Genomic DNA, 27,058 nt, shown 5'->3' on the forward strand with positions numbered 1-27,058 from the left:
AAGCCCCTCGTTAATCTTACCCCGCCTCTCCACCCCCTGACCGGGGACGTCCGTATTTTCTGGCCCGATAAGGCTAGAAATTTTAGACGGTGAAATGTAGCAAGGAAAGCAAGTTCTCATTGTTCAGTCGGAGCCACTCAGCTGTGTCCCTTCGAACAAATCTCCCTTTTTCCTTAAGAAAAAAAATTACAGCCCTTGGGCGTTTTCATTTTAGATCCTTACGTCTCCGGAGAGCAGTTCTTTCTCCCGTCCAGCTCCCAGATCTATTTTCCTTCCTCTCTAGCAAATCGTGCCCGATACCCACTCTCCGTCTTGCGGCCCCACGCTCCCTCTGCCCCCTTTCCCTTCCCTCCTCTCCTTCAAGGGCAAGCTCCTCAAACCCTCTAGCTTGCACCGCCCGCACCTCCTCCAGGTAGGCCACCGAGGGCTGCAGGCAATCCATTCTCTTGACCTCCAAGGCCTCAAAGAACGAAATTTGAATCCGTTTTGACATCTCGGGCAAAAATATCCAGCCGAGGAAGCCACTTTCAACGCGCGATGGTGGAGAGGGAAGGAATACGACGCGCCAGCTACCGTCTAAGGCGGATGTCTCGCCTTGGGCCTGCTCTCCAGTAAACCCGGACCCTTTTTATGCCGCCTTCGCGTCGCGTAGGCAGAGCACCCGGGTCAGAACAGCCAAAGCGCCGGGCAAGATGAGCGGGGCTGTCGCGCGGGGGCGCTGTGCTCGCGCCCAGCTAGGGGAGCCCCGAGGTCTCAAGTAGCCCAGGGCCCCCCATCGGAAAAGGTCCCTCGGGGGCACGTCAGGAGAGGGCAGAGGAAGGTCAAGGCCAGTAGAGGAGCGTCTCTGCCGGGCGTAGGGGCTGTAGACACTAGAAAACAGACCCAAGAGCCAGGATTCCCTTCCGCGTACGTCCCACTCTCCCAAACCCGCAAAGCCTGCTCGCCTCGCAGCCCCTTTGGGGCCCCAGCCGGCCCTTTCACTTACCACAGATCTTCAGCCCCAGTTTTCTGGTGCATCCATGGGCCACGCCGCACCAGGTGTCATACGCTAGAAACCAAGAGACGTGCGATCAGTGAGGCTCGACAGTCCGGCACCCGGTCGAGGGCAAAGGTTTTCTGGGGAGGGTAGGGGCAGGTCTTCACCAGTGCGCCTCATTAAAAAGCTCTTTCCCGAAAGGAGCTAAGAGCCAGATCTTTGGGTCGATGGGGAGACTCGTGCCCCCCGAGACCCCATCACAGTCCCTTCCTGCTCCGACCTGAGGTACAGAACAGTGTCTCTGAGAGGCCACGCACCCAGCGTCCCACCCGCGGCTCCCAGCGACCACGATGGGGTAGCCGCCAAGGCGGGGTCGGAGTGGAACAGGGCTGACCACAGGTGCAAAGGGCCAGGCCCGGCTCCTCGACTTGCCCAACACCCACCCGCAGGCCCTGTCCCTTGGTTTCCGTCCCGCAGACTCGAAGGGCGACCACAGCGGCTGGGAAAGGGAACACAGAGACATCTGGGACCAACACATCTCATAATTTCTTGGCGGGTCTCCAGCTGAGTGGCAGCTTAAAATAAACTGGCATGAAATGGGGTCGCGGAAGAGTTCAGGAATTAATTGGGTGAAAAATAGTATTTGACTAGATGGTCGGGCTGGCATGGCCGCTCTTCAGTGGGACCGGGGAGTCGGCAAGACAATAGTGCGCCTCGGGTCTCACCCCCTGCCCCCTCTTCCCAACATGCCCCTCATTAACCCTTCCCTCGGACGTCTCGGATCTGGAGCAGGCGAAGGCGAAGGGAATCAGACACTTTTTCTCCAGGTCTGAATCGCAGATTCAGGCGCTGCCGTGTTCTCAAACTCCTCAGCGTCTATCCTGCCCTCGGGGTTTCAACTTCCAGCCAGAAGCACGGCGGTGCCTGCAGAGCCTGTATGCGAGCCGGTGTAGTGGGCCTAGCCTGAAATTCCCCTCGGATTCCTCATAGCAAGGCGCCTCCAATCACTCCCATCCCCCACCCCATCCGGGCGGGTGCCTTCAGCCGGGCGCGAGTGTTTGCTGCGATAAGGAGAGTGACATCCATTAAACCCGAGGCACAACAGAGCCCCAGCGGGGAGAAGAACTAGCCCGACGTCAATGAGAGAGCCTGTCACAGATGGAGTTCCTGCAACAGACAGTAGTAAATCGGGGCGAAAGCTAAACCCTAATAAAAATGCCTGGCAGGTAAAGAGCTATTTTCATCCGATAGAGTGCTTTCATTTTAAAGGCCATCTCACCTAATCCTCATAACCCTAGGAAAAAAGAGGAGTGTTAATCTAAGACTCACTTTACAAACAAAAACAGTGAAGCTCAGAGAGGCTAGGAGAGTTTTCCAAGGTCACTCAGCTGTGGCGTTGGAGTTCAGACCCATGGCACTGCCTTTTAGAGTTGGGGATTGCAGTGAAAGAAAGGGAAAGAGAGATGGGAAGAGGAAGTGAGAGAGATCCTTTGACGTAGCCAGAGTAGGGAAGACCGAGTGGCTGAGAACAAGGAGGAGGCGTCGCCGGAGCAAGAGGTCGAGTAAGGTTGTGCGAATTGAGCAACGCCACCTCCCAGGAGACCCTGGCGGGGCAGAGAAGCAGAGCCAGCTGGGCGGGCGAGGATGTGTCTGCAAGGGAGGGCAAGGATGGGTGGAGAGCCAGGCGTGCGCGCACAGCCTAGAATGCTCACGGCGGCTGGGCTGTCGGGGCCGACGGCGGCGTTCTCAGGACAGGTGCTGCAGGCTTTTCCTGGGCCCAGCTCTCGGCTATCTTCCCTCCGCCCTGGCAAATTCCGGGCGCGCCCGGCCCTGAGCGAACTCGGGTCAGCTCCTCTACTTGGTCTGGGACCCGCGGTTAGGCACATGGGCTCCGCTGCTGGCTGCCTCTGGGAAGTAGGGGCGCAGTAGGGGTTCAGGACTCGAGGGTGGGTGAACACAACGGCCGCCCACCCCTGCCAGACAGCAGAGAAAGGGGCAGGAAATGTGGAGAGAACTGGAAAAGAAATCCATCAGGGCCAGAGCAACAGACAAAGGCGCGCAGGCCTCCCGTTTCTCTTGGCCTGGTCCGACCAGCTCTGGTAGCCAGTGCCCGGCTCTCGCGCCACCAAGGCTGGCGGCTCTCCTGAGCCCCTCTTTGTTGTGTGGGTAATTGTAGCTTGCCTGGGGGGCTGGGGGAGGGAGCTGCAAAGGGAACTGGAACGCCGCCTAAGAATTTAAGAGAAGGCCTCCAGCCGGGAAGCCAAGGGCAGCACCTAGGGGTTGGATAGAGGGCTTACCTGATACCCCCCTACGCCAACCTTCGTTGATGGGAACAATTGATGTTTTCTCAAGCTTATAGAAAGTGCTACAAAAGCGAAGCAATGAGCTCTCCTTCTAACCACAATGCCATCCCTAAGCCCTTTTGTATAGAAATTCTGGGGCCGTTACTATCCGGAGCTCATGGATTTGGAGGGAGCGCATTTCCATCCAAAGTGGAAAAAGGAAAACAATTCCCTCATCTCCACATCTCTACAAAGATGCTGGAAATCAATCCGAATTAAAGACAGATTCTGGAAATGGGTTGAGTCGCCGCATGGAGCTAGGGGTGGGGAAGCATACATTTCCCCACCCGCTTTTATCTGGTTCCCCTTTTCTTCCTCTCTCTTCCAGAGGTGTTCATTGCTGACAGGTCTCCTGCCCTGGAGAAAAGAGAGGGCTGCTCTCTCCTACCGCCCTGGCAAACCTTCTGGATTCTTCCTGGTTCCCCACTTCTTGCCACTCAGGATGATGCCCGCTTTTTTTTTTTTTTTTTTTGTCTCTGAAATGTAATTGTCTAAAATGTCGAGGCTTAATCTCAAACCATTTTATGCTCCTTTCTCGCTCCTGGCTTCTTCCTCACTCGTCAATAGCTCGACGCAAATTTGGAGCAATTAGGGACCCCGAGTTTTCTAAAAGCTGCAATTAACGTCGAAATTTCCGCTGATTATAGAGTTCGAGCACAATGCAGGGGTAAAGGAGGGGGGGAGGGGTCAGATCTCGGCTCAACGAAAGCCGAAGACAGAAGACTCTATTCCCGCTGAGACTCCCAGCTCCTCACACCGCCCCTTGCGCTGACCCCCGTCGTCCCACCTAGCAAAGAAACCACACACAACACAACAAAAACAACACTCTCGCCGCGCGTTCTTCCCCCGCAGCGAAGCCTCCAAGGATCGCCACCGCTCCGACCCTGCGTGGTTCCCACTGCGTTAGCGCCCTGGAATCGCCTAGCATCCCTGTCAGTCGAACGACCTTTGGTCGGGACCTGGGTCAGGGCCCCACTTCTTTCTAGCCTCCATCATCTCCGCGCTCCCCCTTCCCTTTCTGCCAGCGCAGCCTCCTCACGTCCCAGCGCCCCCATCTTCCCCGCAGTCCATTTGATAGGAAACTGGAGCAGGACCTACTTGTGGGGCGCAGGTTGGTAGTATTGGGGTCCGCTCCCGCGTTCGAGGAGGTTGCGGACGAAGAAGGGGTCGAAGACGCCATCTGCTCGGTTGTCCCCGGTCCTCTGCTGTCCGGGGTCCTCGGCCGGCCGGGCTTAGGAACAGGCTGCAAAGAGAAGCGAGAGCTGCACGGGGAGGGATTCAGGGGTCCGGCGCGCGGGAGGCGATTGAGCGGTCGGGGGCGCGGACGCTCCCGCTTAAGTCCGGGCTCAGGAGAGAGAGGCTAGAGGAACGGCAGCCAGCGGGCTGGGTCGGGGTGCGCCGGGCTGGGGACGGGGGGAGGAAGAGACGTGCACGCGAGCTGGGGACTCGGGCGCCCGCAACGTAGCCCGGGGCGGCTCTCCAGCCTGGCGGCGGGGCGACCTGGAGCGCAGCGCTGAGACTAGAGGAGCCCAAGGCCAGTGCAGGTCGCGCGGGTGCGGGGGACTGGGCTAGGAGGGCTAGGGAGGCTCAGTGCGCGGTTTTCCAGCCTAGCCGCGACAAGCACTATTGGGCTCTCAGCAGCCGGCGGGCGGGCGGGCTGACGGGTGTTGGGGGGGAGGAGGGCGCACGGGGCGGGCACGTCTGGTTCGGTGTCTGGTTCCCCTTGTTGTGTCTGGCTGATTCGCTGGAAAGAAGGCGGCTAACTGCTCCGGGGACCGGGGACTTTGGTGAGACAAGGTGAGAGGGAAAAAAAGGTCCACGTCTTTACGTTCTCCCTCGGACTTGGCTGGGGTAGAAATACAGTCACCTTGTAGTCCAGACAGCCAGAAAGCAGCGAGTCGGAACCTCGCTTGTCTCCCTCTTGCCCCACCCGCTTTGAGTCATCTCGAAGCCAAGAACGGGGCTCTATCCTTGTTTCTGTATTTCCTCTCCACCCAACTCTCTGAGGTCCCCGGATTTCTAGCTGTACAGACCCGGAGAGGGTGAGAGGCAAGAAAGGGGAACGTCACCGGGGAAACGAACTTGCGCCCAGCGCGCGGGAGGTGGCAGACAAGGATAGGTGCGCGGCGCCCCTGCTCCGCGCTCGGCGCTGGTGCGATGGCTTCCGAAGGCCAGGGGACAGAGAGTGCGGGCGAATCTGGGTACATCTAAGAGCCTGCAGAGTAGCGCCCGCCGGCCACGGCCTCCAGACCCTGCATAGGACTCCGCATCTAGCTCCGCGCGCGCACTCGCCCAGCAGAGCAGGCAGCGGGGAGGCCGGGGCTTCTGGGGAAGTAACAGGTTACCGCTCTGAGTCGCGCCTTCGGCTGCTGCTGGCCAGGAGCCCATTGGTGAGACCGGCGCTCGCAGCCGGGAGGCGGAGGGGAAAATCGCTCTCGCTCCACTCCTGCGCGAGCCTCAGCCTCTGTGCGTCCCCGGGGCATGAATCTCGCTGATGGGGATAGGATGATTGCGAAGGCTGAGGTCTCTGCGCCGCGCAGGAACGTAGAGTCAGGACTGGGGCGGGTGGGACGCACTCAGCTCGGGAGGGTAGATGGCAGACACTGGGGTGGGGATTGGTCAAGAAACCGCGGGTGAAGAGGACCCAGCTAACAGTCGCGGCTGGGTACTGGGAATGTACGGGCGGCCGCGCGCTTACCCACCTAGGTTGGGAGACAGCAAGCCGTGCGCTCCGGTCGCTCTTCTGCGTAGCGCCCAGCAATCCGCCCGGCTCTGCCACAGGCGTAATCTGCCCGGCGTCACCTCCAGCTGCCGCCTCTGTTTCGCTAGCACCGTCCCGCACGGGAGCTCCAGGAAGAGAAAAGAGCAATCCGAAGAGGCGGCTTCTTGGCTTCGGGGGAGGCGGAGGCGGAGTGGGGAGGCGGGGACCGGCTCAGCAGGGGAATCACGAGGCCGCTGCTTGCGGGGGCAGCTCGGCAGAGCGGTGGGGCTCCTTGCAGGTGCCTGACCGCCTCTGGAGCTTTGTAGGGCGATTATAAATCCGGATCACGGGTTTGCGCCCGGAAAAAAAAAAAAAAGGAAGAAAGAGAAAGAAAGCAAGAAAGAAAGAGAAAGAAAGAAAAAGAAAGAGCCCTATGAGTAATCCAGACCGTACTCAACACGCTCTATTTTTTGAAATAGGCAGAGTGTCGGGTAAGGCGAGGCAAGAGAGAATTTCTATGAAGAATTCTGCCTCGCTGAGCGCTTCTCCCTCCCTTTCTTCTCCCCCACTACCATATCTTCGAGAAGACAAGAGCAGTATCTTTGCCTCAATTACTCTCCCCGCGGTTCCTCCAGCTCTACGACCCCACGATGCCTCCTTGAGCGAAACCGCGTTCTGGGTCGTGTCCTTGCTGGCTCTCTACTGAGCCAGGATTGTCGTGAAAGCAAAGGAGGCAGAGACGAGGGGGGAACACTCAGACCCTAGAGGATTCCATCTCCTTTTCATTTCAGTTTCCTCATCCAGCTCAGAGCCTCCCCAAGTATTTCATCTGAGTTCAGCTACCCACTGCCTCCGCAGAGAAAAGGGTCCGCTTTCCAACCGACTGTACGCTCCCTCCTAGCTTTGGTTCCCTTGGTGATGGGGAAAGGAGTCCTCCTGATTGATCATATCTGAAGGTTAATAACACGCACGAGTGCCGCTCCACACACAAGGGGAACCCGAGCATAGAGGTGTCCTGGGGGTGGGGTGGGGGGAGCGGACCGGCCCTCTATGCCTAGGCCCACTCCCCTCCACTCCCCCTTCGATTTCATGCTTTTTAAGGATTCTCCTTTTGCAATATTTAAACGTATTTAACGAACTGCCTGGTTCGGAAAGCCCCTCACGGTAAAAAGACGTTCACGGAAAAATTTCCACCAGATGGCGCTAGGCGGCCAGAGACCGAGAGGCCCTACGCTGGCCGGGTCTTTCCTCGTGCGCCAGAGCCAACAACTAGACTGGCTGGCGGGGCTGTTTATTCTCTGGCCTTTTCAAGCCATCCCTCAGGCACCCTCGTCTCTAATTTTTGTTCTCCTCTTTCCTCTACCTCAGTTTCTTTTTCTTGAGGGCAAAACAAAGTTGATCTTTGGGTCTGGGTGACACCGTGTAACCAGTGATTCCTTTACTCGTTTTCGCAGTGAGTTTTTTTTTTTCCTTTCCCTGTTGCGGTGCAGCAGGCAGGGGTTATATATGGACACGTCTGCGGCCTTGCTGGCCCACCGGAGTCCCGACCCTTCTCTCTGAATATCTTATTGCCTTTCACCATGACACAGTGGGGATGCCGAAAATCTTACAAAGCACTGAATATTCCATAAGGGAGATCGAAGATTCAGCCCTGAGAAGACGGAGTTCGATTAGTACGAGGGATCTCGTTGTGAGGTTTGAAATAACCGCGTTGCCCTTGATACTAAAGGAAATACTGTTGCCCTCTCTTCAATCTTACAGTAAGAACTCGGGCACTTTTTAAGGACGGAAAAGCATCCCGAACGGCGGGCGTGGGTAACAGCAGCACCGGGCGCCAGAGCTCAGGACTGGGCAGGGTGGGCGTGCCCACTCCGCGCAGGAAACAACCCTTCAAACCGCGCACCGCGCAGCTTCTCTGCCACGCTTGGAATGCGCGGTTTACTACGAGACTAGGCTCGGAATTCCACCCACGCCCCTTCCTCGAGCCTTCCTAAAAGAAATGGTTGCACCAATCAGGGAGCCCGGTGCTAGGGCTCGATCATTCAAGACGCCCTGGGGCAAGGAGGCCGGCGGGAGGAGGCAACAAATCCCCGCTCCTCTCAGGGTGTGCCGTACCAGGAAGACGCCCGCTCACCTTGTCTCCTCTGCCTTCTCCTAAGATCCGAGATTCCCCAGAAAGGAACATTCGTTTACCTTAACCTGTGGCATCAGACTGAGAAATTTCCACCCACTCCCTCTTCTGACCCCGGTGTCCAAAACGCTCACCCCTAACGTTTTAGCCAATAAAATAATCTCGCCGGAGAAAGAAATCTCCTACAAGACTGTGTGTCTCAAATTAAAGCTGAGTCCGTCCAGCTGCAAGGACATCCCTCCCTTTCTCCTTTATGTAGGGGGAAAGGGAGGAATGAAGGCTCTTGCTCGTCCTTAATTTTAAAATGTTTAATATTAGTAATTAATTAAACGGATGTTTATTAATCACCTACTTTGTGCCAGGCGCTGTTCTCATGGAGCTTACACTGTCCAGCAATTTATATTATCCCTGCACTCATGAACATTCCAGTTAGGCGGGAAGAGTAACAGAGTTGGGGACTTCATGGCTTTGATTTAGTTTCCAATTATCTCTCATTCCAACCCAGACTCTTGGGCTCAGCGGAGATGGTAAAGAACCGAGGGCCTGGAATTCCAGTTTCAGCACAGCGAGTTCGGACTTAGGGCACGGCTCTTTCAGCACCAAGGACAGAGCCCACGGTTTGGTCGCTTAAGCCTCCGGTTAGTCCGCTTAGGTCTCCAGCATTTAGGAAACCCGCCCAGCTCTCCCCATCCGCCTCCCCGCAGTAACTGCTGGGTTTTGTTTCCCTTGTTGGGGCGCGGTGGTGGTGGAGTATGTCGCCCCATTCTTGCCTCTCCGGTAAGAATTTGCAAGGAGGGTCGTTGTGGTTGTCTTTCGGCTCTTCAGAATATTTGGGGATCTATATTTTTGTCTGTATTTTTCCACTCTTCTTTTTATCTTTTATGACTCCCGGGGGAAGATGCTTTGGATATTGGGGGTGGGAAAAAGATATCCTCTCTGGGGACTCTTCCCGGTGGTGAGGGGTGGCCCGGAAGGGAGTAGTATCCGCCCAGATGTTTCGTTTGCATTTGATCGAAGGTTTAGCGCTTTGAAGAAATGGGAACAAGACGTCCAGAGGCAGAAGAAGGAGGGGGCGAGGGCGACCCCTCTGGTCTCTCTCTGCCGGGCGTGGAGGTTTTGCCAGCCTGCAACCCAGGCTACTCGATTATGTCTTCCGAGGACAACCTTCCTTTAGGTCAAGGATGGTTGGGACTTGGGAATACGACCCTCCGCCCACAATGCCCTTTCCCCGGGAGGTTTTAAGATATTCCAAGTGGATTTGGATTTGGAGACGAGCCTTTCGTCAAAGGAAAAAAAGCGAGTGGGTGGAGTAAGGAGTGGAAGGGGCACCCAAATGGGCTGCGGGGGAGATTTTTTATGCGTAAAATATGGTCCGCGTCAAGGTGAGTAAATATGAAACGTCAATCTTTTTTTTTTTTTTTTTAATGCATTTAGCATTTTTAGCCTCCAGGAAAGGTAATTTAGAGCCACAGTGTTGGTTCATTTCAGCCTGCTCGTTAAGGTCTATTTTAAGCATCTAATTTACGACCAAAAAAGAGGGGGAAAAAATGGCAGTGTTCACCTTTTAAACGTCTGTCTCCCGAGACGAGGGCTGTGGGCAGCGTTAACCGTACACTCGGCTTTTCGTAAGTGGGAGCGAAGGTCTATTCGGTGTGTTTGTGTACTTTAAAGATAGTTCCCCAAATCATTCTGGACTTTCTTTGGGAACCATAGCTAAATCAACACCCCTACCCACAACAGACGACGTCACACTCACTCCTGGAAGATGGGAAAGGGTTAAAAGTGTGGCGAGAGAGGGAGAATTCCAGCCAGAACGCCGCCAGAGAGGACTCCGGAAATTACAACCTTTTCTTCTAAAGAACAGCGCTGAGTTCCTCAGATAATCGTCATATGGTCCCTTCCCCCTTGCTATTCAGAAGATGAAAATATTCTAATATTAAAGAAATTAATCAAAGAGGACAGAGTAATTTGTATTGGGGCACATCTTAAGATGCCCAGTTCTCGCTATTTCAAACACGACGACGGAGGGACCGCCAGGTGGCGATAGATTACAATTTCTGAGGGAACAACGGGTTCCACAAGGGAGCAGTTCTTGAAGGAAAACTGCTGGCAGGCCCTTTCCAGTTCACACTCATACTCTGCCATATTTCACAAAGCAGGGCCTTTTTTTTTTTTTTTAAATGCTGAGAGATGCTGCCGGAAGTGGCTGGAAACACTCAGAATCTCTGTCCCTTTGGTGAAAGAGGAGGGGATGCAGAGTATCCAACTCTTTCCCACAGAGCTGCTCTTTAAAGGTAGCCTCAGGACAGGAACTCTGGTATTAATTAGGCAAGGTGTTCCACTGCGAAACTGGACACCAGGGAAATAACAGGTCTGGATTGCAATTCTGACAGCTTCTAAGATGTATCTATGTTTTCAGTTCTCTCAACAAAAACTAAGGCAAAATCAGTCCTTTCCCAAAAGAGTGGAATGAAGAAAGATGATTTCCCAAATGAGATGCTTTTTAGTGAAACAGAGTATGGAACAGCGATACAGTTGAGCCTTGAACAACCTCCGGGGGTTAGGGGAGCCAGCCCTCACCACAGTGGGAAATCCACGTATAACTTTGAGTCGGCCCTCCATGTACAGAGTTCCTCAGCATCCACGGTTCCTTTGTATCTTAGATTCTGCATCCACACTTTCAACCAACCTGAAATCATGTAGTACTGTAGTATTTACTATGGAAAAAAGTCCGCATCTAAGTGGACCCTCACAGTTCAAATCTGTGTAGTACAAGGGTCAACTGTATTTTATCTATTTTTTTTTTCAGTGTAAAAGCTCTTGAACTATTTAGAATAACAGGTATTTAGCCCTTGCTTTCAGATGTAGGTGCCTAGGACTGCTGTGTATGAGAGGTTCTGGAAGGTTCTTAGTTGTGGAGAATCTGATAAATTTCTATTCCTGATCAGATTCCTTCCCTATCTGGCCTAATCCTTGGCCAGTTACTCGGGAGAAAACAGAAGCTTAACAGGTGGGATTCATCATTGCTATTCTAGCTTAGTTTCTTTCTTGTCAAGAACTAACAAGTAAGAGGTCACTGGAATTTATTCACACCCAAGGTTCTCACCTGTGTCAGCTGCAAATCAGTGCCTTGGGTTTTCCCAATTAGTTACCTGGAGCTCGTTCTTTCTTACTTTCAGGTGCAAGGCTGAGGTCTTGTTTTCTCTGCCTTTGGATGAGTCAAGGATCCTTTAGAACTGCAACAACTTGAAATCTCAGAAGTCCCTAAATATGCAGATTAAATGATAGTCAATATCTTTTCACTGGGTCACATTGTCTCAACTACATAGCTAGGGATAAACCACAGACATGCACTGAAGCACAGGAAGACTTGAACTGGTAAAACTTTTGTTTACTTCCCTGAATCAGAACCGTATACTCTCCCCGCCGTCACCACTGCCCCCCCCCCCCACCGCCACACACACACACCAACCTTGATATTGGACTTGGCCATGCGATTTGCTTTGGACACAGGAATAGAGCTGAACTGCAAATCCATGAGTTTTGAGGTAATGTGTGATGCATCATTTCTGTGGCAGTAGCTGACGAGTACAGCCTCTCACACCAAGGCTGCCAGGGAGAACCAAGGTGGAACTCAGAGAAAGGTCTTGGCGTTGGCTGCCCAGGATTGCTTACTGTGGGTGGGCCCAGTCTGGCCTAATAGCGGTGGTGGAGGGGGTGGGGCACGTTAGCGACCTCTGACGTCTCTGTCTCTCTCCTTCTCTGTGCCTGTCTCTCACTTTAGAATCATGACTACAGAAATAGTTATAGAGGTGAAAAATAAATCTCCTGGAAATTATGCGGTGTGTTTATTGTCTGAATTCTCATTTAAGCATCACCTGAGATCGTCTGCTTTGCAAAGAAACTGAAGTCCAGAGAAGTTTCAGGATTTCCCAGAGCACACACTTAGTGAGAATCAGGCTGGAAACTCTTCTCCCTTCCATCTCAGTGCCCTGTGCACTGCTCAGTGAGGCCTCCCAGTTCTGCCACATAATAATCATTTGGCCTTGGAAAATCACTTAATCTCTCTGGACTCCCATAATGGCAGGGTTAGGGTATCAGATGAGACCAGATAAGGCTTCATTCATCTAAAATAATTAATTAGTAGTGTTTCATGACTCTTCTCACAGGGCAATGTTCTCCTGTTGTGAATGCTATGGACTCAAGGACCTCTTGAGGTCTTCAAGGCAGCTTGTTACAGGAAGAAAATCAATAACTTTAGTCAGACTTGAGTTCAAATCTCAATTCTACTTATCAGCTATTATTTAAATGCTCTCAGTCTAAATTTTCTCATCAATAAAATGGGAGCTAACATTAGCTTTGTGGGCTGTCTTATTTGATGTCCATAAAACCCATGTTCACAAGTTCAGTGATGCCTGGTTTATGAATTTCAATGTATGTCAACTCCGGCTCCTGTTCTTTCCCCTTAGTTCAACAGTGATTTTATCCATTTAAATGTTTTCTCCTTGGATGTATAAGCTAAGCCTAATATGTGTTTTATTTTGTTGCCCATTTCAGTAGAGCTTCATCATCCCTTGACACAGACTTGAAGGCTTTCTCTTCAGCGATTTAGAGGCCTTTTAATCTACAGAGAGTTTTGATTCCTAGAGGAGAAAATTTTCTGATGGAACATTCAGACTCAGCTGAGAAGGGGTGAAAGGGAGCCAGTTTTGTGCCGATGTCTTCACTCTGCCCCAATGACACTGACCTTCTTGTTGTTTCTTAAACATTCTTGGCATGTTCCCATCTCAGGGACTTGGCAATAAATATTCCTCTGCTTGGAAAGCTCTTCCCTCACGTATCCATAGGATTTGTTCCTTCTCATTCTGGTTTTTGCTCAAATGTTATTTTCTCAATGACCTTCCTTTATCCATTTAAAATTACAAATCTCCCCCGGTCATAGAAATCCCTATTCCACCCTATTTTTTTCCTCTAACACTTTCTTTTTTTCTTTACCACTTGACATATTGTATATTTTACTTATTTATTGCTTCTTTCTTCTCACTAAAATGTAAGCTCCATGAGGGCGGGGATTTCTTTTTAAACCAATGTATCCCCAGCACAGAATGGTTCCTGGAGCACTATAACCACCCACTGCATATTTGGCTGGTTTTTATTTTGTGCATCTGAATAGACAATATATTCCTAAGATCTTCAGGTGGCCATCTGGAAGGCACCTAGTGCCTGCAGAATGACTATGGGCAGTCGTTTTGCATCACTTTCTTTTCTTCATCTGGATTCAGATAAGGAGGTGAGAAGAAAAAGTAGACAAGGAAGAAATAAGTCCCCCAAAGTCAGAACCACCTAGGAGACCTCAACTAGCCTATGAAGAAGCAGCCAGTTACATTAGTATTCAAACCCCTGCCTTAACAGGTGGCAAAAGATCTCAGTTTTGCAAGTTTGTTTTGAGACAAGTTTCTCAAAAGTATTCTTTTAATTCCATTTAGTACATAGGATTTTTTAATATTTTTCCTCTTATTTTGTTTCATTGGTGGGATGTGAGCTAAGGGAAGGTGGCTGTAGGATGACGATGTTGTCTGCTGATTTAAGTATTCTGCCCCACCTTTGGCTCAGTTCTTCAGATGCCAACAGGATGAAACTGAATTTGGTGCCTAGTATGATGGGAAAGAGATTTTCTTCCTAACACACTATCCAGTGGTAGACAAGGAACTGTGAAATGCATCATCTTAACAGGATGATTGTTTTCAAGTAATCCTTTTCATGGAAAGACATTCAGAATAATTTTTCTTTGAGGCAAAGATACATTTAGAGACCTGGGGCCATGAAACGCCAAAAGTCTTGTTACAGAGTAGAAGAGGGGGCAAGCTAAAGTGTTTGAAAGGCAGGGGAAGGAGCTCAGGAAAGTTAACCAACTATTAAACTTTTTTTTGATACAGTTCTGCAACAATAGGAACTATTGGGTTGGCCAAAAAGTTCGTTCGGAAGAGGTTATGGCAAAACCTGAACGAACTTTTTGGCCAACCCAACACATAATCAATTCTAAAATAACAAGGTCTTTTGGAGGCTATAGGTGATGATTTGCAATTGTTTCTACTTAATTTATCCAACTGGGCATAAGAGTAAGCAAGTTTGTGAGTGTACTAACTGGTTAAGATTCTATGAAGATCAGCATTTCTGTCTCAGACATTTCTTTTCTGAACTTAATGACCTATTTATTTACTTATTAGTATTGATCCTCATCAGAAGCTTCCAGCACACCAAAAAGTGTACTAAGGCCTGCTAATATGCCTCACGTACAATAGGCAATTCGTGAATGTTGCGCTATATCCTCCCTTCCTTGTGTAAACTTTTCTGTTCCTAAGGTCAGTTTTACTTTAACTTTTTTTTTAGTCTTTTTTTAAATTGAAGTATAGTTGATTTATAATGTTGTGCCAGTCTCTGCTGTACAGCAAAGTGACTCCGTTATACACATGTATACATTCTTTTTTTAATATTCTTTTCCATTATGGTTTTCCATTATGGTTTATCCCAGAAGATTAGTTATAGTTCACTGTGCTATACAGTAGCACCTTGTTGTTTATCCTTTCTTTTTAAGTTTCTTTCTTTTTTTTAAAAAAGTACATTTCTTCCTTTAAATTAATATATGATTGTTAAAGTCTGTGACTTTATAATGAACTAAAATGAAATAACCTCATCACCCATACACAACCATAGTGAACATTTTCATTAATTTTTCCCCCAGATTTCATCCTGCCCTATTAGAGGCTTAATTTAAAAGTTTTTAGTATTGAACAGTTATTTGTACACACATGTTCACAGCAACATTATTCTCAATAGCCAAAAGGTGGAAGCAATCTAACTGCCCATCAATGGATGAATGGATACACAAAGTGAGATATACATACACAATGGAATATTATTTAGCCGTAAGAAGGGATGAGGTATTGAAACATGCTAGGGCATAGATGAACCTTGAAGACATTATGCTGAGTAAAATACTCCAGTCACAAAAGGATAAATACTGGAGGATTCCACTTACTTGTGGTACCTAGGTCAAATTCATAGGCAGAAAGTAGAACAGTGGTTGCCAAGGACTGAGGGTAGAGGGAAATGGGAAGTTATTGTTTAATGGGTACGAAGTTTTGGTTTGAGAAAATGGAAGAAGTTCTTGAGGTGGATGGTGGTGATGATTTCACAATATGAATGTGCTAAGTGTTACTGAACTGTGTGCTTAAAAATGGTTAAATGGTAAATTGTATATTTTAGCACAATAAAAAGCTTTTAGTTATAAAAGTGACACATGCCTATGATAAAAAAAATTAAAATGCATACATTGAAAAGTAAAGCTTTTCTTACCTACCTCCCCTCCTCACTTGCACAACCCAGAGATAAACATTCTAGCCAGTTTCATATTTCTACTTTTGACATACCTGCACCTGTAACTGGCACAAGGATCCGCCAATTCCTCTTCCTTGGCTTTGAGTGGCCATGACCCTTGGGGACCTGACGGTATCCTAAAGAGTCCAGTTAGGCTTACAGTCTTAGAGGATGTTATTGGTGTCATTATGCTTGCTATGCTGTGGCAGATACATACAGTAGGATGCTCTCAGCTGCAAAGTAATAGAAAATCAGAAACAAACTGGCTTAAACAGTAAGAAAATTTATTGTCTTACGTAGGATATTCAGAGGTAGGGCAGGCGCTAAACCAGAGATGACTGTCAATAAAAATGTCATCAAGGACCAGGTTCTTCTTTTCTCTCCTCCGCTGTCCTTAGCATTGGCTTCAGCATAAAGCTTCCCATGGTTCTAAGATGCTGCAAGTATGCATGAGGGCTCTATGCTTTCTTGTCTCATGTTTTATTAGCTGAGACTGGCTGAGTTCTGTCCATGTCTAGTAATAACTAGTAGTAAAGGGATATTGGTCTAAGGGTACAAAGTTTCAATTATGTAAGGTGAATAAGTTCTGGAGATCTAAGGTACAGCATGGTAACGATAGTTAACATACTTATTGTATACACAAGCCTACCTCATTTTTATTGCATTTCACAGATATTGCGTTTTTTTACAAATTGGAGGTTTGTGGCAACCCTGGGTCAAGCAAGTCTATTGGGGCCATTTTTCCAATAGCATTTGCTCACTTTGTGTCTCTGTGTCACATTTTGATAATTTTTGCAATATTTCGAACTCCACCAGCAAAAAGATTATGACTTGCTGAAGGCTCAGATGATGGTTAGCATTTTTTAGCAATAAAGTATTTTAAATTAAGGTATGCATATTATTTTTTTAGACATGTTACTGCACATTTAATAGATTACAATATAGTGTAAACATAACTTTCATATGCACTGGGAAACCAAAAACTTCATGTGCCTCACTTTAATGTGATACTAGCTTTATTGTGGTGGTCTGGAACTGAACCCGAAATATCTCTGAGGTATGCCTGTACTTGAAAGTTGCTAAGAGGATAGATCTTAAATCTTCTCAACACACACACACACACACAGGTCACTATGTAGAGGTGATGGATATGTTAATTCGCTTGATTGTGGTGGTCATTTCACAATGTATATGTGTATCAAGTTGTTCACCCTAAATATATACAAAAATATAATTTTTATGTCAATGACATTTCAAAGCTGTTACAAACAAACAAACTAGTAGCAAGTGGGATGGGAGTACCGTGATTAGCTTAGACTTACCACCTAGGTTGAAAAGGCTGGAGGGGGAATCAACCAGTGTCTGCTATAGGCTGTCTCCTGGTTCAGAAGGGTGCATTATGAACAAGGCTGTTCAAGTCCATCTCATCTCCCAGTGCTTTACTTAACAAGCCTCTCCAACTCCTGCACACACACAGCCCCACCCTGCACTGTAACATATCCCAAGTCAGCTGGGTAGTTTATTAGGAAAGCCAATCAGAGAGACCTTTGTCCTCCTTAGTGTGGCCTTGGAGGCTACATCTTACTTGCCTCTTGTGAATTCTCAATACTGCACAATATAGGACACTTGCCCAGAACTGCAAAACATTTCCAGTGGATCCAGGCTTTCCTTCACATCTGGCACATGAGCTCTGGTCAAGTGCTTCCCACCCACCTCTCTTGCTTGTCCAACATCAATATTCCAGGCAAAATACCAAAATTACATATACCTTACATGTAATTAACCAAGGGTATAGTTAAAGGGAAAAAACACACTTCGATTGAAGAGAATGTAGGTTATCACCTTGCTTAATATACAGTTGACCCTTGAACATCATAGGGGTTAGCGGTGCTAATCCTCCGTGCCGTCGAAAATCTGAGTATAGCTTATAGTTGGCCCTCAGTAACCGCCGCTCGGCATCTGTGGTTTGGCATCCGTGAATTCAACCAACTGTGGACCGTATAGTACTGTAGTATTTACTACTGAGAAAAGTTCACGTATAGTGGGCCCGCACAGTTCAAATCCGCGTTGTTCAAGGGTCAACTATATAAAGAAATGAAGGGTAACTGAAGGCTATATAAGAAGCACAAAAGACAGTCAATTCTGATTCCACGTTTGGACTGCTGGAGCGTGGTCCAGATGGAACCAACTGCCACTCACTGAGGTTATGTTATATACATTCTCTAAGGTATTAGATGGTCTTTACTTAATAAATCACTCCCCTTTCTTCAATCTGCTCCTCTCTACTGGAATCTTAGGGAGGGAAGTACAGTGAAGGGTAGGGCATTAGAGTAAAATGATCTGGATTTGGAATACCTTATGCTCTTCCTTTCTAACCCGGGCCCTGTGAATGGCTCTGAAAGAAGCGTGGTGAGAAGGACAAGGGCCGTTCTGCCAACAATAAGGTAGCGACCAGAGAATACACCATCTCCATTCACAAGCACATCCATGGAGTGGGTTTCGAGACGCACACCCCTTGGGCACTCATAGAGATTCGGAAATTTGCCACGGAGGAGATGCGAATTCCAGATATGCTCATTGACGCCAGGCTCAGCAAAGCTGCCTGGGCTGAAGGAATAAGAATGTCCCATACTGTATCCATGTGTGACTGTCCAGAAAATGTAATGAGGATGAAGATTCACCAAACAAGCTCTATACATTGGTCACCTATGTATCTGTCACCACTTCCAAAAATCTACATTCAGTCGGTGTGGATGAGAACTGACCTCTGATTGACAAAGTTATAAAACCATCAAAAACAAATGACCTGGATGTGAATCTGCCAATTCCCAGGTTTATGATCTTTAGAAAGTTACTCTCAATCTTTCCTAGGTCTCAATTTCTTCACACATAAATGAGGGTAATAACATCTACCCCCATGCAGGTGTTATGAAGACTAAAAATATTAACATGTGGAATTAACATATAACATTACCATACGGAATTAACATATGGTACAGTGCCTAACACATAATAGGCTATCAGTACATATGACTATCATCCTTCCTACTAAACATGCTCATCTTAAATATTTAAAAAATAATACTCCTTTTGCCTTATGTCCTCCACAACACTTAATCTTTTTTCTTACCTTCAATGTCAAACTCCTTATTTTTGTTTTCCTCACTCCAATTCACTCAAACTGACTGAAATACGGCTCTCCTTCCTCCCCCAGCCAACTGACACTGCTCTCCCTAATGTCACCAACCACCTCTTTGTTGCCGTCCAATCACACTTTTTAGTTCTTACCTTACTTGTCCTCTCTATAACTTCTGGCCAAGTAGATCTTCCCAGATCTTGAAACTCTTTTCTGGATTTCTGTACTCAGATGTCAGTTAGGATGCTTTTGGCAGCAGGTAAAAGAAACCTCAATCCAAACTGGTTTAAACAATAAGAAAGTTTATCTCACTTAACAGTAAGCTCAAATAGAGGGCTGGCTCCAGAGCAATGGATACCATGATTGAACATCACCAGGAATCTAGGTTCTTTTTGCTTTACTGTCCACAACATCCTAAGATTAGTTCCTCTCATGATCACAAAATGGCTGCCAACAGTAAGCAGCGCAGCATGCTTCCTGGTTCCCAACCAGAGGAATGGAGGAACCTCTCCTCCCAATCATGAAATAAAGTCCTTGATCTGACTGGGCCAATGGAGGTCACATGTCCACTTTTGGAACCGTAATAGTCACCAGAGAAATGCCATACACTGATTGGCTGAGGGTATCTTTTCTGAGTCCCATGGCTATGTGTGTGTGGAGTGAATATCTGAACAGAATCAGGAGTCTCTTAGCAAAGAAGCAGGGAGGGATGATGCTAAGCAGGCGACCAATGGTATCTACTATATTCACTTTCCTGATTTTCCTCTTGGCTATTCTTCTCAGTTTCTCTTTTGTGCATTTTTCTTTCCTGGACTACCACTTAAATGTTGTTTACCATTTAAGATAATTCTACTTTCAGTCCTCTTCTATTCAGACTACACTTTCTCTGTGGGCTACCAATGCCTTACCTTTGATTACTATCTTGAATTAAAGAGATATCTCTGTTATGTGTTATCTCGCTGAGTCTAAGCTCCTAAGACTCCTAAATAAGGTGTATATCATCAGCCAAAGTGTCTCTTCCAAGCTCCATACCATAAATTCCAAAACAACTAACACACAATATTACCTATGGCCAGCAGAATAATCCCCCCACCTCCCAAAGATGTCTATGTCTTAATCCCCAGCACCCATAAATATGTTAGGTTATGTGGCAAGGGACAATTAGGGCTACAGATGTAATTAAGGTTGCTAATCAGCTGACATTAAGATAGGGAAGATTACCCTGGACTCTCCAGATGGACCCAAAGTAATTACAAGCCTTTAAGGTAGAAGAGGGAGGAAGGGTGTTGAGAATTTAGCTAAACTATTTCATAATATTGCTGCCTTGGCATTCATTTTGAGTGGCTAAGTGGCCTACAGGGGCCTTGAACTGACACTAGCCTCTCCCTCAAGTGCATGCCCAGATAACAGCCCATGTACTAGACAATAGCCTGCAGATTCACAAGTAAGTATAAATCCCAGATATGACTTTCCCAGTGCCCCTGGTGATAAATAGTCTCTCCTGCTTCCCAGCTCCTTCCCCTGTGCACCCCACTTAGATAAGACCTCCACAGAGGTTACCAAAACTCTGCTCTTTTTAGTTTGAATCCACCAATCTGGACTTAGCCTAGGAACCCCAAAAACACTCAATTGTAGACCCTAAGTAAGACATGTACCCAGGGTCCTGCTGCCCACTCTCTCCTGCACCTTGACACCCCCCACCCCGTGGCCCCTTTGACATGTGCCATGTACCTCCTCTAGGACCCATGAGTAATAAATTTCTCTATTTCACTTTCCCTTGTGGTCTACTTAACAAATGCTAATTTCACAAAAATCACAACAGGGGAGAGAGGGCTAGAGAGATGGCAATGTGAAAAAGCATCAGTCAGACAGTGCTGGTTTTGAACACGGAAGAATGGGGCCCTGAGCCAAGGAATGCAGGAGGGCTCTAGAAGCTGGAAAAAAAAGGCAAGGAAACATTCCCTCTAGCGCCTCCAGAAAGAATGGAGCCTTGCTGATACCTTGGTTTTCACCAAGTGAGATCCATTTTGGATTTCTGACCTCCAGAACCGTAAGATAATCAATTTGTACTGTTTTAAGCCACTAAGTTGCTTTAATTTGTTACAGCATAGAAAACAATATACTTCCTATATTCAACCTGTGTAAGTGAACCACCATATTCTCCAGCAAATCTGCTTTTCTTTCTGTGCTCCTTTTTCAGGTGATATCACCACTATCATGCATCCAGTTACCCAGTTGGGAGTCATCCTTGACCTCTACCTCTCCCCACATTTAATTCATCACTAATTTCTGTCTGTTCTTTCTACCTCTAAAATAACATCTTTGTTCCACTGCATCTCTGCTACTACCTCTTTCAGGCTACAGTACTGAACTGCTAGAATTATGTAACAGTGGAGTTTTGTATTCCACTCCAGTCTGTTCTCTACACTTTCATATATTTAAAAATGGAGATCCATAGGAAGAAATACATTTCACATCAAGATCTAGGACACACACACACACACACACACACACACACACACACTCTGAATGAAAAGTTTCACAAAACCATAATTCCCATATACTCTTTTGCAATGTGTGCTATTTTCTATTCTATGTATTAAAAAAAAAAAAAACCAGCTATTGGTGACTCACTACAGTGATTTCATATCTGACCAATGGATCATGACCTGTAGTTTGAGAACATATTTTTCTACCTGGCTACTAGAATGCTCTTTCTAAAATACAATCATTATTTTCCTTAAAATCTCTCAATGGCTCCCACTACTTTAAGGATAAAGTTCGAACTTTAACACAGCTTGTAAGATCCACCATTTCCCAGCGTCTTTATGAACACAGCTTCATCTGTCTCGGCTCTAACTGGTTCATTTTCATTTTGCAATCCAACCATACCTATTTACTTTCTGGACTCAGAATGTATCTACTGATAGAATGCTCTTCCCCACATCCTCTTCTTGTAGCTAATTCCCCCTCATTCTACCTTCTCAGCTTAGACTCCACTTCCCTCTGAATGCTTTCCCTGGACACCTGGCCCAGGTTAGGTACCCCTACTGCACGCTCCCTTAGCACCCTGGATTTCCTATCACCCTGCATTTCAACTGTGCCAGTGTTCTTTAAGAGCAGGTATACTTGGTAGGCCTTCAGTAAATATTGACTGAATAAATGAAACTATTTTGGTGGGTTCCCATCTTAAGTCCATTGAGTGGACATTTTGTACATTTGCAAATAGTTGAATATTTGGATTCTTTCCCACCACTGTAACGTTCTGAAGAAGGCAAAGGTCTGGAACTGAACTGTCTATATAGATACTTGTTTGCTGATTCATTAAACAGTTTCTACAGTTTAGCTCCGTGTGAAGCAGCACAGAACACGGGTTCAAGATTCACTAGATCTCTCATACTGAAACATAACCTAGCATCTCGTAGTCTTAATTTCCTCATCTGAATTCCACTACCCCAGTCAATATTTACCCTTGGATATGCCCAGCATCCCAAATTCAATTTGTGTAACTGATGGGGACAATATAATAGCTTGCTCATAGGACTGAGAAGCCAGTCAGTTAAATAATATAAAATACTTACATAAAACAATAAAAAATACTTTGCAGATTATGTTTAGCTATTAGATTTTATATTTAGCTACCACATACAGACACACATGCCTATGTCAGGTTACGCCAACACCCTAAATTACACTGGTTAAGGAGTTCAAGTAGGGTACTTCCCTGGCGGTCCAGTGGTTAAGACCTTGCCTTCCAATGCAGGGGGTGCGGGTTTGATCCCTGGTCAAGGAGCTAAGATCCCACATGCCTCACGGCCAAAAAAACAAAACATAAAACAGAAGCAATATTGTCACAAATTCAATAAAGACTTTAAAAATGGTCCACGTCAAATTAAAAAAACTTAAAAAAACAAAAACAAAAGGAGTGCAAGTAGGATGAAGAATATGGATAAAGGGTACATACCCATAAATATGGATTACCCTGCATGAGCAAACCTCACGAATACTTAGATGTAGCTATAATACGGTCTGTAATATCATGGTCTTTTATTCAGAGTTTTTCCCTCAGAACTTGCCTGTTCCTTTAAAAGAAAACTAAAGTTTCACTAGTGTAACTAATTTAGCCTGCAATATCAGTTTTAGGGTATTTAATGACCTTCTTATGGGGAGGGCTCCAAAATCAGGTAAGTGACATCAGATTGACATACGATGGTTTTCCTATGGTAGGAAGGAATAACAAACACCCCACAAATGAAAAGAACAAGTGGTTCTTGCGGTCTCCATCAGCCAGCCCTTCAGTGCTGACTATTTATGTAACTAGATGATTATACATACCTGTCTTCACTTCTTTCAGATACTCCTATAAAATGGTGTGGCCTAATTCCTCCCTCTGAATGTTAGCACGCTACAAAATGTCCAAAGAATGAATTATGCTTTAAGCATTTTGGATATGACATGATACTCTGCTGATATAAGAATAAAAATTCAAACTGCCTAACCCCAAATCAGATTGGCACACTCAAAACAAATTATTTAGGAATATTTTTCTCATTTTTACATCAGTTACCTTACAACCTAATTTGAAGGTGGTGGAAATTCATCAAGGAATACAGAATCAGCAAAATAATGTAGATTGATACATAAATAGTATAATAAAGTCTTATAAATATTTTATGAAAGAATATAAACATTGTCATTAACTTTCACCTCATTCATTCACTTGGTATACACATCCCGTTATTTTCCAGGCACTTGTCCAGTTGCTAGGGATATAACAGTGAAAAGACAAAGTCCTGCTTATGGAGGTTACATTTTCTGACAAGAAGGGAGAAGATAAAAAGAATAAATTAGGGGAGGGATAAATTGGAATTTTGGGATTGACATATATATACACACTGCTATATTTAAAATAGATAACCAACAAGGATCTACTGTACAGCACAGGGAACTCTACTCAACATCTTGTAATAATATAAATGGGAAAAGAATTTGAAAAAGAATAGGTATATGTATAACTGAATCACTTTGCTTTACACCTGAAACTAACACAACATTGTAAATCAACTATACTCCAAAATAAAATAAAATAAAACCTTAAAAAAAAGAATAATTAAATAAGAACTTCAGGTACTGATATGTGCTATAAAGAACATGAAACAAATGATATAAAATGCCTAAAGTAGTGGACATGGGAGGGGCTTGGAGTATGGATTCTGGAGCCATAATGTCCGCATGCAAATCTAGGCTCTACTGATCAACAGGTATATGATGCTGGGCAAATGACTCACCCTCTCTGGGCCTCAGTTTTCTCATCTGTTGAATGGGAATGATAATAGTGCTAACCTCATATGTTTGTTGGATTCAGCAAATTAATGTATATAGAACAGCACCTGGCACATAGTTAGTGCTATGTGTTTTCAATGATTACTTCCCTCTCTGAGTAGCTCACCTTGAGCTAAAATCTAAATATTAAGAAGGAGCTCAAACTAATATGGATAAATTAAAAGAACTCTGTACCAAATAAAGAACAGTTAGACTGAAATGCAGCTCTCTTCTTTATATTTCCATAGTATACAGTAATGAACATACATGAAGATTAAACTATAGCAGCAACTGTCATCACCCATCTTCACATTCATCAGAGCTTTCTTCACTTGGATCCTCACTGCTCTCCCCTTCACTCTCACCACTACTGTCCTCTTCACTCTCTTCATCATCTTCCTCCAGATTTTGAGCTTTCTCTGCCACAGAAAGGGAAAGACTTGCTTTAAATGTTTCTTAGTATTTCTACCCTCAAAAAATCACAATTCTCCTTGTTTTCCCCACCACTAAGAAATACATATTTTTGGAATGTGAGAACTGAGCTGAAGTTTGCTAACTGCATGTAGGGTCAAAGCAGTAGTACAAAGAAGAACATATTCTTACTGGCATAAAGATGTTTGTGGATTTAAAATAAATTTAAAACATTGGTCTATAAAAATATTTTTTACTACCGTCAACTTAATTCTTACTTAAATAGAATAAGAGTAAAGTGAGATTCAGGGTGATTTAGAGGGTACTGGCTTTGCTTGGAACTGTGGGATAATCCCTTTAGTGCCTGGCACAATTAGCAGGTTCTGTTCCCTCTGAGGACTCTGTCAGGGCCCAATACCTTGTGCCCAGGGAGCCTGCTTTGCTTGGGCAGTTCCACCCCACAGAGGAAAGGGAGTCATCTTGACCATCCACAGAGGACAAGCCGGTTTCATGAAACCATCCAAGACAACCATTTAGTCTTTTCTTAACCACTTCATGAGGATGTACTTTGCCAATCTCCTGGGGCAATGGATTTTTAAATAGTGACTGCTCATAGTTCTATGAGAAAGAAGTAATTTCAATTTTTAAATTTACCCATCAGCAGCATTTCTTCAATAAGTGAGGAAAACTCCTTGGCCTCAGGATTTTCTGGTTCATAGATTAGGACTGAAAATGGACAACAGAATGCATATTATTAGTGCTTGAAGTGTTTCAGCAAACAGCCTCTTCAGAATGAGACTGAAACTGTCAATGAGAGTAAGTGAAAATGCACAAAGCAAAACCACCAACAATTATACCATGGGTATATCTAAGCGCAAATAGAGAAAATGTTCTACTTATCTTAGGTGCTTTGTAAGGGAAATACTCCTCATTCTAGTTTCTACCTCCTGTCCAAAGAAGGAAATCTCTATCACTATGAGGCTTCCCTCATGGGCCTGTAGCCAAAGTGTTTCTTGACTATAAGCATCCCCCAAACAAGGTGCAAATCCCGCAAAACATGGAGACTTTATTAATGACACCCTAGTCATCGCCTACTTAACAGCACCCTCACCTCTTCATCAGACCCATTGTTTTTAAGTGCTATTTATTCCTTTTTGCTGATCCTTTATGTGAATGTGTCATCCTTCCTTTGGACCATATCAATAGATTTCTTTTTAGGCCTGTTAGTATGTTACCAATGTCCTAGAGCCCAGAAAGATTTACACCTTTTGTTTCAGAGTTTTCTAGGCTAGTTTATTTATTTTTTCAGATCTTGCTCTACAGATCTCTCTCTCTGCCTTCTTCCTACCTGCCTTGAGGTGTATTCATAATTCTGCATCATCCATTTAAATGTTGTGACTCCTGCGTAATATCTTGATGGCCCCCAGGGGGCACTGAAACATCAAGCGTGCTATTTGCCTGGCTAACAGTGAGACAGAGAATTGTGGATGGTTCACTTAGGCCCTAATGGCTCAGAGGGCCTCACCCCATATGGCTTTCATCCTGACACACTAAACCAAGGTCTTTATTTCCTAATTCCTAATATATAACAATGTACCATCAATCTGGGTTAGCATGAATGTGCACCTGCTCAGAACATGCTTTTAAGGCTTCTAGGGGTATTTATACATCTTCTAAGGCTTCTGATAAAAGTGACTGTTTGTACATTTTAACTTAGACTAAAATAATTTAGCAGTCTAAATCTTTCTCTGAGGCTAAGCCTCTTTCTAGAGCAGAGTTTCTCCAACTTGCTCCTTGAGATACTAGTTTCTTAAGATGTTAATATGCATTTGGGAAACTAGGCTAATGAAGTTAATCAGGTAAAGCTTATAGTAAGGAGTAACTGCAGGATTTTACATAGCCATTAATATGCTCATAACTACTATGGATCTTACAGAGAGGAGAATGTGGTTTCCCCAATTTATTATCCCCATGGAATCCTTTTTTGGTGGAACACTTACTAAGAAATCTTGAACTAATATTCCTTGGAACACAGCTTAGAAAGTTTCATGTTGGAGTTAGGATTATTCCATGGGAGTGGAGCATGGCATTAGCTATTCTCAGCGTTTAACAAAAAATGCTGGCAATTGTCAGAGTGACGGAAAGGTATCTGCTTTGAAGCTTAGCCCTGCAATATCCTTCCTAGGTGATAAATAAAAAACGCTTTGACAGGCTAGTAGGGTTTGTAAAAAGGCAAGAGAAGCCCTTAGCACATGCAGTTGATGTTCTGGGAGTTGTTTCCCAACCGGGGCCCATAAGCAGAAGCCGGTATGGACCCTGAAGAAAGACTGTCAGATGTGAACCCTGGCTCTGCCACTGTCTAGCTGGGTCACCTTGGTGAAAGCATTTAATGCCTCTGTACCTCAGTTCCCTTATCTGTAATAATACTATTGACCACATCAGGCTGTTCTGATGAATCAAACAGATAATATGGATAAAGATAAATACTTAGTTTAGTCCTTGGTGCATGGTAGGTGCTGAATAAATGTTGATTATTAGCTTTCCTGGAGTGGTTCTGGGCCTGGAGAAAGCCTTGGTTCCCTCCTAAGTGTGCAGTGATGCCTCCTTCTGGCTGAAGGGCTGGGGCAGGGAGCTGGGGATTCTGCTGCCCACGGAGCTCTAA

General features: G+C 46.0%; 3 protein-coding genes across 14 annotated transcripts in view; 1 reads left to right on the forward strand and 2 right to left on the reverse strand.

Moving 5' to 3' along the window:
• Positions 1-6,497, reverse strand: part of GAD1 (glutamate decarboxylase 1) — a 40,657-nt gene extending 34,160 nt beyond the window's left edge. Inside the window, exons 1-3 of the mRNA XM_033860409.2 lie at positions 6,021-6,497; positions 4,417-4,561; positions 986-1,048 (exon numbers count right to left, since the gene is read on the reverse strand). Coding sequence (XP_033716300.1) covers positions 986-1,048; positions 4,417-4,498 — 145 coding nt within the window. The 5' untranslated portion in view covers positions 4,499-4,561; positions 6,021-6,497. The remainder of the gene's footprint in view (positions 1-985; positions 1,049-4,416; positions 4,562-6,020) is intronic.
• A 5,144-nt stretch (positions 6,498-11,641) lies between these two features.
• LOC117313005 (large ribosomal subunit protein eL31-like) lies at positions 11,642-18,291 on the forward strand. Its single transcript, XM_033860345.1, is given in 3 exon segments — positions 11,642-11,698; positions 17,933-18,143; positions 18,146-18,291. Coding segments are annotated over 3 exon segments (414 nt in total).
• A 5,914-nt stretch (positions 18,292-24,205) lies between these two features.
• The window catches only part of ERICH2 (glutamate rich 2), a 30,465-nt gene continuing 27,612 nt past the window's right edge, over positions 24,206-27,058 (reverse strand). For all 12 annotated transcript variants that reach the window (XM_033860031.2, XM_033860035.2, XM_033860030.2 and 9 more), the window contains 2 exons: positions 25,051-25,122; positions 24,206-24,404 (listed from right to left, as the gene is read on the reverse strand). In XM_033860031.2, the coding sequence (XP_033715922.1) occupies positions 24,283-24,404; positions 25,051-25,122 (194 nt within the window). In that variant the 3' untranslated portion in view covers positions 24,206-24,282. The remainder of the gene's footprint in view (positions 24,405-25,050; positions 25,123-27,058) is intronic.

The sequence above is a fragment of the Tursiops truncatus genome, chromosome 7, assembly GCF_011762595.2.
Source record: "Tursiops truncatus isolate mTurTru1 chromosome 7, mTurTru1.mat.Y, whole genome shotgun sequence".
NCBI lineage: Eukaryota > Metazoa > Chordata > Mammalia > Artiodactyla > Delphinidae > Tursiops > Tursiops truncatus.